Source organism: Puma concolor, chromosome B1 (genome assembly GCF_028749965.1).
Source record: "Puma concolor isolate L17-30 chromosome B1, mPumCon1.1.hap2, whole genome shotgun sequence".
Taxonomy (NCBI): Eukaryota; Metazoa; Chordata; class Mammalia; order Carnivora; family Felidae; genus Puma; species Puma concolor.
The window spans coordinates 150,138,673-150,154,032 of NC_141670.1; the positions used below are offsets into that span (position 1 = coordinate 150,138,673).

General features: G+C 37.6%; 1 protein-coding gene across 1 annotated transcript in view; it reads right to left on the reverse strand.

Moving 5' to 3' along the window:
• Window positions 1-10,025, reverse strand: part of AMBN (ameloblastin) — a 39,852-nt gene extending 29,827 nt beyond the window's left edge. Inside the window, exons 1-2 of the mRNA XM_025922142.2 lie at window positions 9,939-10,025; window positions 1,590-1,640 (exon numbers count right to left, since the gene is read on the reverse strand). Of these exons, the coding sequence (XP_025777927.2) occupies window positions 1,590-1,640; window positions 9,939-10,025 (138 nt within the window). The remainder of the gene's footprint in view (window positions 1-1,589; window positions 1,641-9,938) is intronic.
• Between the last annotated feature and the right edge of the window lie 5,335 nt (window positions 10,026-15,360).

A 15,360-nucleotide genomic window follows, 5' to 3' on the forward strand; every position in this document is an offset into this window, starting at 1 on the left:
GAAGTTTCAAAAACCGAATTTCAAATCCCCCTTGAATGAGCTCTGAAGGGCAGATGGGACCACAGGACAGAGAGGAGGGATAGGTGTCTAATAAGGGTCGGCAGTGGCAACTAGTGTAAACCTATTGTTCTTTTCAGACCTAAAGCCCTCTTCTTATAACAAATATTTCCTTTTCTGAAATTAAATTCATTCCATAATGTACATGCACAAGCAATTTAAAAATGAAATTACTTTAAATATAAATATAATGTTCTTACCATAATTTAAAGGAGAAAGAAATATATAATAAGCAGTGCATTTCAATACATAATCCTTCAGCACGACTACACAAGTAGCCAAAATGAAGTAGTCAGATGTTTAACCACTTGTAATAACTAAGATAGAAGTTCGAGGAAGTAAGATTAGAAGCCACGTTGAACAAGAAGTAGAGGAAAATGAAAGAGCAGAGGTACAGTGAACATAGAATAAAAACTAGTGCTAGGGTGAGTAATGGCAGACTAGACCTGTCTATATGTGATGAGAGAAGGAGGGAAATCACCTTAATTGCAGCACAGGTAACATGGCAGACAAATTATAGATTGTTGATGTGAGAAAATGAGGAAGTATGGTATTCTTGCAAATGAGCTGGATCTTACCTATCAGTGTGTGTCAAGGTAATTCCCTGTGTTGCCTGGGATGGACGAGACAGAATATTGCAGTAAATAAATTCTATCTTGAAACCACAAGTTGAGGTGTACATTCTGTCTTGAATATCCACAGGGACTACAGAGACCATCTGCTTTGATAATCAACAGGAAATTAGAGATCTATTGAAAAAAAGAAATAGCAATTCAAGGGACAATACAGAAGTTTTGTGGCAAATCTCTGGGGGATGAAGGGTTGGATAGAAAGTGAGATTGAAGAATAGCAAGCAGTTTCAAGAAAAAGTTTCAAGTTTAATTTTCAAAACATACGTAACAAGAAACCATTACACCACAAAATTAAAGTAATATGATTATTAATACAATGTGATGAGATGTTTACATTTCATGTATATCAATTAATATTAATATTTGTCTCAAATCTTCACTGTAAAATATTTGTAAGCACCAAATATTTGCAGCTACAAATGTAGATGGTACAAGTGTGGAACATGGGTTTGCATGCTTGCATTTCGAGACAAGATTTTCTACAATGGTTAGCAACTTTTGAAAAAATTTGAACAAAACCAAAGCATACTATTTTCTTTAAAGCATGATATTTTCATGATTAAGAGGAAGGTCCTGGCCTAAAATATTCTGTGTATATTAACATTGTGCAAAAAACACGTTGTGTTATATATCAAAAAGAGTTGAATCCTAGGCTCAGATATACAAATTATTTTATTTACTTCCATGAAAATCTGGTGGGATGTTTGGAAGTCATGTAGGATGTGAGCCCAATCTTCCTTGTTTGGCACATGCTCATGTGTTGCACAACATTTAGCAGGACTGTCCCTTGACACTACACATCAATAGCAGTTTCAATCATATGACAGTTAAAAATGCCTGAAAAAAATTGCCAAAATACCCCCATAGGGTTTTCCCATCTCCATTACAAGATTCTGTTACCATACAATGTCGCGACCGGCGCGACAAGCGACAATCACCGAGGTCAGGGTCCTGAGGGTAGGGGAATGCAAGAAAAAAAGAGAGAAGAGAAAGTTTGGGAACAGGAGGGTCCCCTGGGCTGATGGCCCAAGTGACGGCTTTATTGTTGCTGTACACAATCTTTTATAATAGAAGACTCTTATGGATCAGGTCATTCTAAGAATAAACAGGTTTCACATGATCACTGCCAGCCAAAACATTTAGTTCTGTATACCTTGCGAAATTTGTGAACGGGTCACAAGACCTTGTTGATAGATTGCTAGCAAAACACAGTTCCCATGTTTGTTTCTATCTGACTCGGGGTAGAAAAAGGGAGGTAGCATTACTGCCAACACCTGCAGACCACAGGCTTCAGGAATTAACTTTCTCAGCCTTGACAAGGCTTTCGTATGCCCTTGAAAGTGGGGGAATGGGAGGGGGAACCACCGGGTTGGCTTGGGTCAACAGGGAACGTTGCTCGACCCGGTCTCAGCCTGGCACTGGGGCCCGCCCCCCCACAATACAACAACAACAAAAAGGCTTAGGCCAAGTAAAGTTATACGTAAAACTAATGCAGTACAGTGGGTTTGAAGGAAAATGAGGCCTTCTGTTGGGCAGAACCAATTAGCAGAGACTTTAAAAAAAAATTATTTGTTTCTGGGAGACAGCAAACTGGGGGTGGGCAGAGAGAGGAGGACAGAGGATTCTAAGCAGGCTCTGCACTGACACGCTAACAGCACCGAGCCTGATGTGGGGCTCGAGTTCATGAACCATGAGATCATGACCTGAGCTGAAGTCAGATGCTCAGCTAACTGAGCCACCCAGGTGGCCTAGTAGAGTCTTTTAAATCCAAGGCCAAAGATTTTATTCAAAAAGTCATGACGGGGCGCCTGGGTGGCTCAGTCGGTTAAGCATCCGACTTCGGCTCAGGTCATGATCTCGCGGTCCGTGAGTTCAAGCCCCGCGTCAGGCTCTGTGCTGACAGCTCAGAGCTTGGAGCCTGTTTTGGATTCTGTGTCTCCCTCTCTCTCTGACCCTCTCCCTTTCATGCTGTCTCTCCCTGTCTCAAAAATAAATAAACGTTAAAAAAAAAAAAAAAAGTCGTGACAAGTTATTGGAGTTTTTTAAAACTTTTTTTTGGTAATGTTTGTTTATTTTTCAGAGACAGAGAGAGACAGAGTGTGAGTGGGGCAAGGGCAGAGAGAGGGAGACACAGAATCCGAAGCAGGCTCCAGGCCCTGAGCTGTCAGCACAGAGCCTGAGGCGGGGCTCAAACTCACGAGGTGTGAGATCATGACCTGAGCCGAAGTCAGAGGCTTAACCTACTGAGCCACCCAGGTGCCCCAGTTGGAGTTTTTTTTTAAAATAAAAACACCAGAAATTTAGTTCTCACAGTTCTGGAGGCTGGGAAATCTAAGATCATGGGGCCAGCATGGCTGCCTTTTCTGATAAGGGCCCTCTTCCTGGTTCACAGCTGGCATCTTCTCATTGTGTCCTCACAGGTGGGAGGGGTAGGGAACTCTCTGGGACCTCTTTTATAAGAGCACTCATCCCATTCATAAGAGCACTCATCTCTTTTATTTTTTTATTTTTAATTTATTTTATTTAAATCCAAGTTAGTTACATATAGTGTAATCATTGTTCCAGGAGTAGAATTTATTGAGTCATCACATATAACACCAAGTGCTCATTGTTATTGAAATGTTTTAATACCTTTAGTTAGTCTAAAATTCATTCATCTGTAGTTTTTCATGTTTTTGTAATTGTTATACTATCACAGCTCTAAAGGGTCAAACTCCTTGGATAAAAAACAGTGAGTTTGCAACTTGTATTCACTCACTAGTAGGTGTTTAAGCAGAGTTTGCTGTGGGCATTTGTGGCTAAAATGTCAATTGTAAGGAATGTTCATTTCAGGAATGTCATTCCTGGAATATCATGTCTGTGCACCCCAAACTTCAAATCAGTAACTTGTGGTCATGTAATGAAGGGGGTACGAATTTTCATTTTGTGAAAGTTTTTAGTCTTGCAACGATGCAAATCTTTGTGTCTAAGAAAAAAAGAATGTACCCAAGTTTTTGGGACAACTGACCACTTTTTTACTCCAAACTTCAAATCAGTAACTAGTGGTCATGTAATGAAGGGGGTAAAAATTTTAGTTGTGTGAATTTTTTTAGTCTTGCAACGATGCAAATCTTTATGTCTAAGTTAAGAAAAAAAGAATGTACCCGAGTTTTTCTTGGGACAACTGACCACATTTTACCCCAAACTTCTCATGGCTTTGTTTCACTTTTCTCCTCTAGTGTCTAGGTCTCTTACTTCATTCTGACTGCCATTATTTAGGGAAATTGAAGCATAAATATTTCAGTATCTTCTAGAGGGTATTGTGGAAGGATTTCCCTGATTTTCGCAAAGATGTAAGTTATTGTCATAGCCCAGCATGAATACATACCAACCATCTTTCTAGGCAGAGAGTGGATGCTTTTTCTTGAGCCTTGTCCAAGAAATCTGGGATTGGTAATTTCCTGAAGAAAAGTATAGGAGAATTTCAAGGACAGGTATAGTATCTTATTTCTTTTGTTTTTTCCAGTACCTAGCCAGTACATAATAGGCATTCGGTAAGTGTGCTTGGATTGAGTGAATGAGGGAGAAGTGCATTCAGTGGTTACTGCCCTTTTGTGATTTTCCAGGATTGTTCTCCATTCAGTCTTCTTCTCTGATACCATTTGGTCAGCAGAGGGAGTCCAAGATCCATGTCAGTTTCAGAATAAACTAGGGAAATGAGAAAATTTCTAGCCATAGAAAAGCAATCATCAAAAAAAGGAAGCATAAGTTTGAAATCGTCGAGAAGGCTTAATTTAACTCTTTCAATAAACTGTTACTCTTAGAATGCTAAATAATCTTGATCTCATGTGGATAATATATTAAAGGGAAATGCCTATTTTTATCTGATTTGAAACATGAAGCTTCCAGAATGTTTAAAGGAGAAAAAGATTGTTTACAACTAATTTTTACTCACATTTCACTGTCTCTACTTTTATCTTTGTATACATAATACATAGAATGTAGGATTCTTAAGGAAAAGGATTTTTGTATTATTTACCAGATTATTCCAAGTACCTGCTATGGGGCACCTGGGTGGCTCAGTCAGTTAAGCATCTGGCTCTTGATTTTGGCTCAGGTCATGATCTCACAGTTCATGGGATGGAGCCCCCCATCGGGGCTCTGTGCTGACAGTGCTGAGTCTGCTTGGGATTCTCTCTCTTCCTCTCTCTCTGTCCCTTCTGCCCTCACTCTTCCATTCCCTCTCTGTCTCAAAATAAATAAACAAACATTAAAAAAAACCCTTAATTAAAAAAAAAAGAATAGCACCTGGCACATATAGGCATTAAATAACGAAGCTGTTGAATTAATCAATAATTAAAATTATACTACCATACAGTTTGTGTCATTTAGCATTATATTGTCTATCAATGGATGGATGAATAAAGAATATGTGAGCTACACACACATACACACACACACACACTAGACTATTATTCAGCCATGAGAAATAAAGAAATCCTTCTCTCCTTCCACTAGCAACATGGATGAACAGGAGGGCATTATGCTAAGTGAAATAAGTCAGACAGAGAAAGACAAATCCTGCATAGTATCACTTACATGTGGAGTTTAAAAAAAAGTCAAACTCATATAGAGAGTAGAAAAGTAGTTGCCAGGGCCTGGGGGTTGGGGAAAATAAGATCGTTTAGTAAAAGTGTTCTAATTTTCAGCTCTAAAGGTGGATAAGATCTGATCAACTAATGTAAAACATGGTGATTATGGTTAATAACACTATATTATATAGTTGAAATTTGCTAAGAGAGTAAAACTTAACCATTCTCAAGAAAGAAAGAAAGAAGGCAGTAAAGAAAGAAAGAAAGAAAGAAAGAAAAAGATAAACATGCGAGGTAATGGATGTAATTAACTAGATGGGGGGAATTTTTTCAAAATGTATATGTCTACTAAATTACCAGTGTACACTCTAAATATCTTACAATTCTATAGGTTAATTAACCTCCATAAAGATGAAAAAAAATTCAGTATTATATTGTAAGCATTTTCTTACATTGTATTTTTAACACTTCCTTTTATATTTCATTATTTCATTAAATATCCACATAATCACAATTTTATCTATTCAGTAAAATATTCATTTTCCTTTGAATGAAAATACTCACTACTAGGCCCCACTCCCAGAGATGTTGATTTAATGAGTCTGGAATGGGATCTGGGCATAGATAGCTTGTAAAGTTCACCAGGAAATTTTAATATACAGCCAGGGCCAGCAAGCATTGGTGTAAGTTACATAGCCAGACTACTTTCCAAAACGGTTGCACTGATTTACAGCAGAATCAGTTACACGCAGCACCAGATATTTTCACCAATACTTATCATTATGGTTGGAGATTGCCTGAGTATTGGAAGTGTGGTCCCCAGCTTCAGCAACACTGGCATCACTTGGAGATAATAAGAAATGTAGCCTCTCTGACTCTTTTTGTGCCCTAGTGAATCAGGATCTAAGCTTTAACAAGATCTTCTGGTCATTTGAACAAACATTAAAGCTTGAGATGCACTGATATAATGTCTTTTCTTAATCTGATAAGGCAAAAACAGTAGCTTGTTTTTATTTGAACCTGCTGAAGTTCAATTTTTGAGGTTAAACTTTCTCTTTCATGCATTTATTGTCTGTTTCTGGCTCATCTTTTTAAATTGTCCATTTTCATCCTTCGCCTGTTTTAAAATTAGGGTGATTTTCTCAGATGTTTGGATATATGAAGAAGCTCTGATGGCTTAACAAGGGACATGAATGAATTATGAAGTAGAGATCTATTGGCATTGAAATTTAAATCTATCTAGAAGCAAAAGACACAAGAGAGAGATAGGGAAGAATGTCATGAACTAGGGAAGAATATTTAAACTGATTCTTATTTAAGGCCCTTAACATTTGTATCCTCCTCTTAGCATTCATCAAATACCCAATCATCCATTCATTTAATGCATTTTTAGATTGTCTTTATACGGTATATGGTACTAGTGCTGTGAGTCTGTGTGACCATGTGGAAATCTATTTGCTCATCTTGGGGCCTTATAGTCTATTTGGTCTGGTTACACGTATGCAAAGTTAATTAATAATAGAAAGTTTTGTTTATTATGGCTGACTGAGTGCCAACTGGATGGCTAAGACATTGGAGTCATCTAGGAATTAAGCAATGGGTAGTGGAAGAGAAGGAGCTCATATCCATTGAGTCTTATCCTGTATATGTTCTATCTTACTCAATTCTCATGATAACTCCATAACATGGTCAGGATATTTGGATCATAAACCATGTGAAAAGTTGAAGAATGATTGCTATTGGTGACATAGCAAATAAAGTTTATTTGGTGGAGAAAAGAATTATGTAAGAATTCCAATTAAAAAATGGAGAAGAAATGAGGGAAATAGAAATTCTCCATTAGAATCCCACAGTAATTGTTACTGTAGGAGAGATCCACAGATAAATGCTAAAATTAGTGGGTCAAACTTTTACAGAAAAAGATGATATTTGGATAGCCTAAAATCATCTCCCCCCAATATTTGGTAAGGGAAAAATAGTATATTTATGGTGGAGAAACCTAACAGACACCAGTTCAACATTACATGAGACATACTAATTCCATTTACCCCCTGAAAGATGCACTGAGAAGGGCATATCACTTCTGTGGTATTCTTCCTCAAAATTATAACCTCAATCTGATTCCTTAAAAAGTTAAAAAATAGAATTACCATATGATCCAGTGATTTCACTACTGTGTATTTACCCAAAGAATACAAAAACACTAATTTGAAAAGATACATGCACCCCTATATTTACTGCAGCATTATTTGCAATAGCCAAATTATGGAAGCAAACCAGGTATCCATCAATAGATGAATGGATAAAAAAGATGTGAGATATATATCATATATATATATATATATATATATATATATATATATGAAATGTATATATATATATATATATATATATATATATATATATATATATGAAATGGAATATTATTCAGCCATAAAAAGAATGAAATCTTACCAATTGCAGCAATATGGATGAAGCTAGAAGGTGTAATGCCAAGTGAAATAAGTGATTCAGAGAAAGACAAATGCCATATGATTTCACTCATGTGTGGAGTTTAGGAAACAAAATAAATGAACAAAGAAAAAAGGGGGCAAACAGAACAATAGACTCTTAAATATAGAGGACAAACTGGCACCTACCAGAGGCAAAGTGGGTTGGGGGATGGGTAAAATAGGTGAAGGGGACTAAGAGTATATTTACAGTGATGAGCACTGACTGTATAGAAATTGTTGAATCACTGTATTGAATACCTAAAACTAATATAAAGCTGTACGTTAATTATACTGGAATTAAAAAATAAATAAAAAAAATTATAACCTCAATCTAATCACAAGAAAACGTCAGAAAAAACCCAGTTGAGGGATAGTCTACAAAATACCTACCAATACACTTCAAAGGGTTATTAAAGACAAGGAAAGCCTAAGGAATTGCCCCTATAGGAAGAAGCTAAGGAAACATGACAACGAAATGAAATGTGGGATTTGAATTAGATCTTGGAACAGAAGAAGAACAGTAGTGGAAAAGCTGATAAAACCCAAATAGAGTCTGTAGTTTAGTTAATAATATTGTACTAATGTTAATTTCTTAGTTTTAAAATCATACCATAGGTGTGTAAGATGTTATATGAACCTGGTTGAAGAATATATGGAAACTCACTCTGTGATTCTTCTCTAAGTCTAAAATTTTTTCCAAAACATTTTAAAACATGAAAAACCTGTTTATACTGAGAAAGAAAAAGTTTAATTCTTCCTCTTCATCTTGATTCAGTTCTCAACATATGGCTGCAACCAAAACCTTCTTTACAAAAAAGAGGAAATGAAAAAAATAAATGTGATTAGGTTTTCCTTTTGTAAAGAGTGATCATTTCTACTATGGAACAGAATTCTTGGCTGTTTATAGTCACTCCTTCATTGTCAGGTCTGCAAAGCATTGTTCCTGTGAAATGAAAATTGTGCAATATACTGAATCTCTCTTGGCATAAGCATTTCTGGAACATCTTTTCACAATCAATACAGTTTCATCTTGGACAACAGCTAGTCCAGCCTGCTTATTTTCATTTCATAGTTAGGATGAAAATAATACTACATGTTTATATGTTACTTTATACTTTTAAAAACAGTTTTATATTTATATCTCACTTCATGCATACCAGCTGTAAGTGATAGGGCAATCATAACTGGAATCCCTGTTTTATAGATTTCAAAATACAGGCTGTAGGATGTTCACCAAATTCTAAGGCCACAGTTAATTATTGGCTGGCACTCTTTTCCACCTTCCTGAAACTTTCCTATTCTCTCTGAAAGTGAAAGTGGACAGTCAAATTCTCTTTCCCTTGCAGGTCAGAAAACAGGGTAATCCTTATGTAATAATAATAATTAATAATTAATAGTTAATAATAATATCCAGCCTTTATTGCATTCTTACAATATGCTAGAGGGTTTGCCGAATGTTTTTAAATAGATAATCTCATGCAATTTTCTTTTTGATTTTACAAGCAGGTGGAAGCGGATGTGGAGGTGATTGGCATCTGATTGGATATGATTAGCAGGAGAAGAGGGAAACATAAAGGGTCATGATGGTTATAAGCTTTGGCGATATGGAATATGGTGGTACCATTAACAAAAAGTGCAGAAAGAAGAATATGAAGTAAGATGACTTCTTTTTTTTGTATATGCCACGTGTATACTCTGAACTTACAGTGTGCCCCTTACTTGACTTCTTTAAAGTACTTAGAATAATTTGTTATGATTTAAAAAATTTACATGTGCATGCTATTGTAATGGAACAGAGACTGAGATTCGATTAGACAAGAGAATGTAAACTCATAACTTTCAGCAGATCCATCTAATAGCCACTTGCCTGGCATGGTGTGAAATCTTCCCTAAGCATGTTTCTGAGGATTGCATTGGTGCAACTAGCTTCAATTAGCGTGGGGAGACATTCCTTTGAAAAGCAAATCAGACTGCAATTACAGTGTGTGGGGCAGACAGGGCGTGGAGGGGGTAAATGATTGATAATTAGGAGAAGCTTGCTGACACAAAGTCTGATTTGAACAATGATAAAGAAACATGTCTATAGTTATTACAGAATATGAGTTTTCTCTCTCTGTAACCCCACAACTACATCCCTCAGAGTGGGAGAGGGTGGGGAGAGATAGTATGTTACTGAGCAATCTTACATCAGCTGATGAAGCACAAACACAGTACCCACAAGAATGTACAGAACAGTCCTTCAGGTCAGAGTCAAGTCGTACAACAAGGGCCATGGGTACAGTCAACCCTGTCTGTTACTCACAGATAAGAGTCCCTCCATCTCTCATGGAAATAACCGTTTATGATTCCATATTGCTTTATACTAGGAGAAAAACCTATTTGGACTTAAATATATCCTATGGCCTTCAGGCTCCTTTAGTCTAGGGTTCCACCTTTTTTTTTGTTCTAAGTTTCCAGAGCCAGTTGTTAGTTCCACCTGATTCCCCACTGGATGGGGCTAACTGAGGAGGGTTTCATCTCATGGTGAGGGTCCATGAGCCAGCTAGACCTTTCACACGGTCAAAAAGGACCACACCTTAGTCTTTCAGTTGACAATATTCCTAAAAACTCTCTCCTCTGTTTCCTTCCTTCTCTTACCAAATCCCTCTTCTGTTACCCTCGGTATATATCATGTCACAGACATGGGGAGGGAGGAAGGAAAAAAAGGCCAAATATCACCCCACTGATACCAGTTTTCAGGTGGGGAGAAGGAGGAAAAGAAGGTCACAGTGATAGGGAATTCTATTTTCACTTTTTATAGTGGTAACAGAGATAATTAAAGATTTTCTTAAGGTGCAAAATCCCTTTAAGAATGTTAAAGGATTGATTACATAAGTTATGGTTAATTGGTAAGGTGGAATACAATTTAGACATTAAAAATATAGAGTTTTTGGCAAAATAATGACAGGGAAATATTTATGATATATAGTTAAGGGGAAAAAGCATGTTATATCATACAATATGTTACTGTGGAGATAATTCAGCTTTGTGAAAAAAATACACAAAATATGCACAGAAAAAAGCGACTAGAAAATATTCATGAAAGTGTTAATGGTAGTATTACATAAATGGTAAAATTTGGGTGACTGATTTTCCTAGAATTTTCTGCATTTAGAAAATTTTCTGTTTGCTTCTTCTCTAAGATAAAGTCACAAGAATCAGCTGGTGACTGGCTGAAAATCTCTTTATTGGAAAGTGCACAAGCTCCAAATTACAGTGGATATTTTGACAGTCCTGGCATAATTTTGTTTACTTTTAAAATGAAAACTAATGTACACATTCAAAGTACACAGAATAACTACTGTAATATTTAGAGTTCATTTTGTACATATACAAATTCACACACCCTCCTTTTCAAAGTCTTGTTAGTTTTTTTCTGATTGAGGACCAGAAGGGACCATTAATGCTTAATATTTGAGATACCAGATGTATCATATTTCTAATGAATAATCACTTCTCATTTGATATTGAATGAGGTACCACGTGGAATTGTTCCCACTTGATCAGAATTAGCAACTGAGCCTCAGATTAGAAGAACAGGGGCTGAGCATTCACATTCTTCGTTTCAAGGAACCATCAGGTATCAGGACTAGCCGCTTCCTTGAACACTATACACCTTTTGATTGTTAGTAGATCTCCCTCCCTGCCCTCCCTGCCAAAGATACCATGGAGTGGGTTAGGAATAAACACCAGAAATGGATTTCTGGTTTCCATAATGATAGATTAAGTCGTTTGGACAGATTCTGTCTGCTGGAGAAAACTGAACATGTGAATGGTACATTGAAAAAAGTTTAAACCATCAAAGAGTTAATGTCCTAGTGAGGAATTACTAGGCCAAGATCCAGAAGGGGAATGGAAATCTAGAGAGGAGAGTCCAACATTTGGAATCATTTTTGCCCTGGAGCTGATGGCTAATCTGGAAGTGACCAACCTGCACGTTCAATAGGGCTGCTAGGTTTGAGGGGCAACAGTCAGAGTCTTGGGCCCACCAAAAGTGGGAGCCCTACAGAGCTACCATCTGCTATTGTTAGGGCCCAGTAAGGGTGAGCCAGAAGGAAGTCAGTTCTGGAGAAATTGAAGCCCAACTTTCCATTATCTGAGTAGACCAGAAAAATCTCAAACTCTAAAATTGGGTTAAGATGATCCAAACTGACGTTCCCCTGGGCTCCTGGCAGAGGCAAACAAAAATGCTCTCTGACCTTAATTGTTTCTGCACAAATTTTTAGAAACAACATCTGACGTGCTATCCAAGATAACTTGATTCAATAGGGGGCAAGATCTCATGAGTAAGAAAGAGAAGAAAAACCAAATAGGAGAGACCAAAGTTGAAACAAGATTACTAGGATTATACTTTGCTTTGAAAAAACCAAAGCTCAAAAAACTTATCAGGAAACAAGAAACTATAAGTATGGTATAGCAGATTTCAAAAAGAGCCAAACAGAAATTTGGAATTGAAAATGTCAGTCAACAAAACTATAAAACAATAGATGGGTTTAACTGCAGATTAGCTACAGCTGTAAAAAAACCACAACAATCTAAGAAGTGAAACGTAGGTCAGAAGGTTAGAATGTAGGGTGACAATGAAGGGTTTTAGAAATACATATTGACAGGGGCACCTGGGTGGCTCAGTTGATTAAGTGTCTGACTTCAGCTCAGGTCCTGATCTCACGCCTCGTGAGTTCAAGCCCTGTGTCAGGCTCTGTGCTGACAGCTCAGAGCCTGGAGCCTGCTTCAGATTCTGTGTCTCCCTCTCTTTCTGCCCCTCTCCCACTCACACTCGTGTGTGTGTGTGTGTGTGTGTGTGTGTGTGTGTGTGTGTGTCTGTAAACAATAAATAAACTTCAAAAAAATTAAAAAAAAAGAAATACATATTGACATTCAGAGGTTACCCCCAGGGTATTGAGGATACAATTTGTAACATGAATGTGTCCACCCAAACCAGTGATGGCTATCCACCTTGAATAGTAGTGGGGAAGGAGCAGGATTATCTGTGCAGAAGGTGATGTGTGTTAGCGCACAGAAAGTGTGCTAACTTCCTTCCATGATTGCCTTCTATGATTTTTCACATTGTTCTATTCTCAGACGCACAAGGACACTAAAATAGACTGGTAGGCTCTTTGGGTTCTAAAAATGTTTACTAAGATTCTGGAAAGGACATAAGTATACTACTTGTTGAGATGTTCTTTTTTTTTTTTTTTTCTTGTCATGAAAAAAAATCAGTTTTTCTCTTTTCTTTTCTTTTTTTTTATTTATATATGAAATTTATTGTCAAATTGGTTTCCATACAACACCCAGTGCTCATCCCAAAAGGTGCCCTCCTCAATACCCATCACCCACCCTCTCCCACCTCCCACCCCCCATCAACCCTTAGTTTGTTCTCAGTTCTCAACAGTCTCTTATGCTTTGGCTATCTCCCACTCTAACCTCTTTTTTTTTTTTTTCCTTCCCCTCCCCCATGGGTTCCTGTTAAGTTTCTCAGGATCCACATAAGAGTGAAACCATATGGTATCTGTCTTTCTCTGTATGGCTTATTTCACTTAGCATCACACTCTCCAGTTCCATCCACGTTGCTACAAAAGGCCATATTTCATTTTTTCTCATTGCCACGTAGTATTCCATTGTGTATATAAACCACAATTTCTTTATCCATTCATCAGTTGATGGACATTTAGGCTCTTTCCATAATTTGGCTATTGTTGAGAGTGCTGCTATGAACATTGGGGTACAGATGCCCCTATGCATCAGTACTCCTGTATCCCTTGGATAAATTCCTAGCAGTGCTATTGCTGGGTCATAGGGTAGGTCTATTTTTAATTTTCTGAGGAACCTCCACACTGCTTTCCAGAGCGGCTGCACCAATTTGCATTCCCACCAACAGTGCATGAGGGTTCCCGTTTCTCCACATCCTCTCCAGCATCTATAGTCTCCTGATTTGTTCATTTTGGCCACTCTGACTGGCGTGAGGTGATACCTGAGTGTGGTTTTGATTTGTATTTCCCTGATAAGGAGCGACGCTGAACATCTTTTCATGTGCCTGTTGGCCATCCGGATGTCTTCTTTAGAGAAGTGTCTATTCATGTTTTCTGCCCATTTCTTCACTGGGTTATTTGCTTTTCGGGTGTGGAGTTTGGTGAGCTCTTTATAGATTTTGGATACTAGCCCTTTGTCCGATATGTCATTTGCAAATATCTTTTCCCATTCTGTTGGTTGCCTTTTAGTTTTGTTGGTTGTTTCCTTTGCTGTGCAGAAGCTTTTGATCTTCATAAGGTCCCAGTAATTCACTTTTGCTTTTAATTCCCTTGCCTTTGGGGATGTGTCGAGTAAGAGATTGCTATGGCTGAGGTCAGAGAGGTCTTTTCCTGCTTTCTCCTCGAGGGTTTTGATGGTTTCCTGTCTCACATTCAGGTCCTTTATCCATTTTGAGTTTATTTTTGTGAATGGTGTGAGAAAGTGGTCTAGTTTCAACCTTCTGCATGTTGCTGTCCAGTTCTCCCAGCACCATTTGTTAAAGAGACTGTCTTTTTTCCATTGGATGTTCTTTCCTGCTTTGTCAAAGATGAGTTGGCCATACGTTTGTGGGTCTAGTTCTGGGGTTTCTATTCTATTCCATTGGTCTATGTGTCTGTTTTTGTGCCAATACCATGCTGTCTTGATGATGACAGCTTTGTAGTAGAGGCTAAAGTCTGGGATTGTGATGCCTCCTGCTTTGGTCTTCTTCTTCAAAATTACTTTGGCTATTCGGGGCCTTTTGTGGTTCCATATGAATTTTAGGATTCCTTGTTCTAGTTTTGAGAAGAATGCTGGTACAATTTTGATTGGGATTGCATTGAATGTGTAGATAGCTTTGGGTAGTATTGACATTTTGACAATATTTATTCTTCCAATCCATGAGCAGGGAATGTCTTTCCATTTCTTTAAATCTTCTTCAATTACCTTCATAAGCTTTCTATAGTTTTCAGCATACAGATCCTTGACATCTTTGGTTAGATTTATTCCTAGGTATTTTATGCTTCTTGGTGCAATTGTGAATGGGATCAGTTTCTTTATTTGTCTTTCTGTTGCTTCATTGTTAGTGTATAAGAATGCAACTGATTTCTGTACATGGATTTTGTATCCTGCAACTTTGCTGAATTCATGTATCAGTTCTAGCAGACTTTTGGTGGAGTCTATCGGATTTTCCATGTATAATATCATGTCATCTGCAAAAAGCGAAAGCTTGACTTCATCTTTGCCAATTTGGATGCCTTTGATTTCCTTTTATTGTCTGATTGCTTATGCTAGAACTTCCAGCACTATGTTAAACAACAGCGGTGAGAGTGGCCATCCCTGTCGTGTTCCTCATCTCAGGGAAGAAGCTCTCAGTTTTTCCCCGTTGAGGATGATGTTAGCTGTGGGCTTTTCATAAATGGCTTTTATGATCTTTAAGTATGTTCCTTCTATCCCGACTTTCTCAAGGGTTTTTATTAAGAAAGGGTGCTGGATTTTGTCAAAGGCCTTTTCTGCATCGATTGACAGGATCATATGGTTTTTCTCTTTTTTTTTGTTAATGTGATGTATCACGTTGATTGA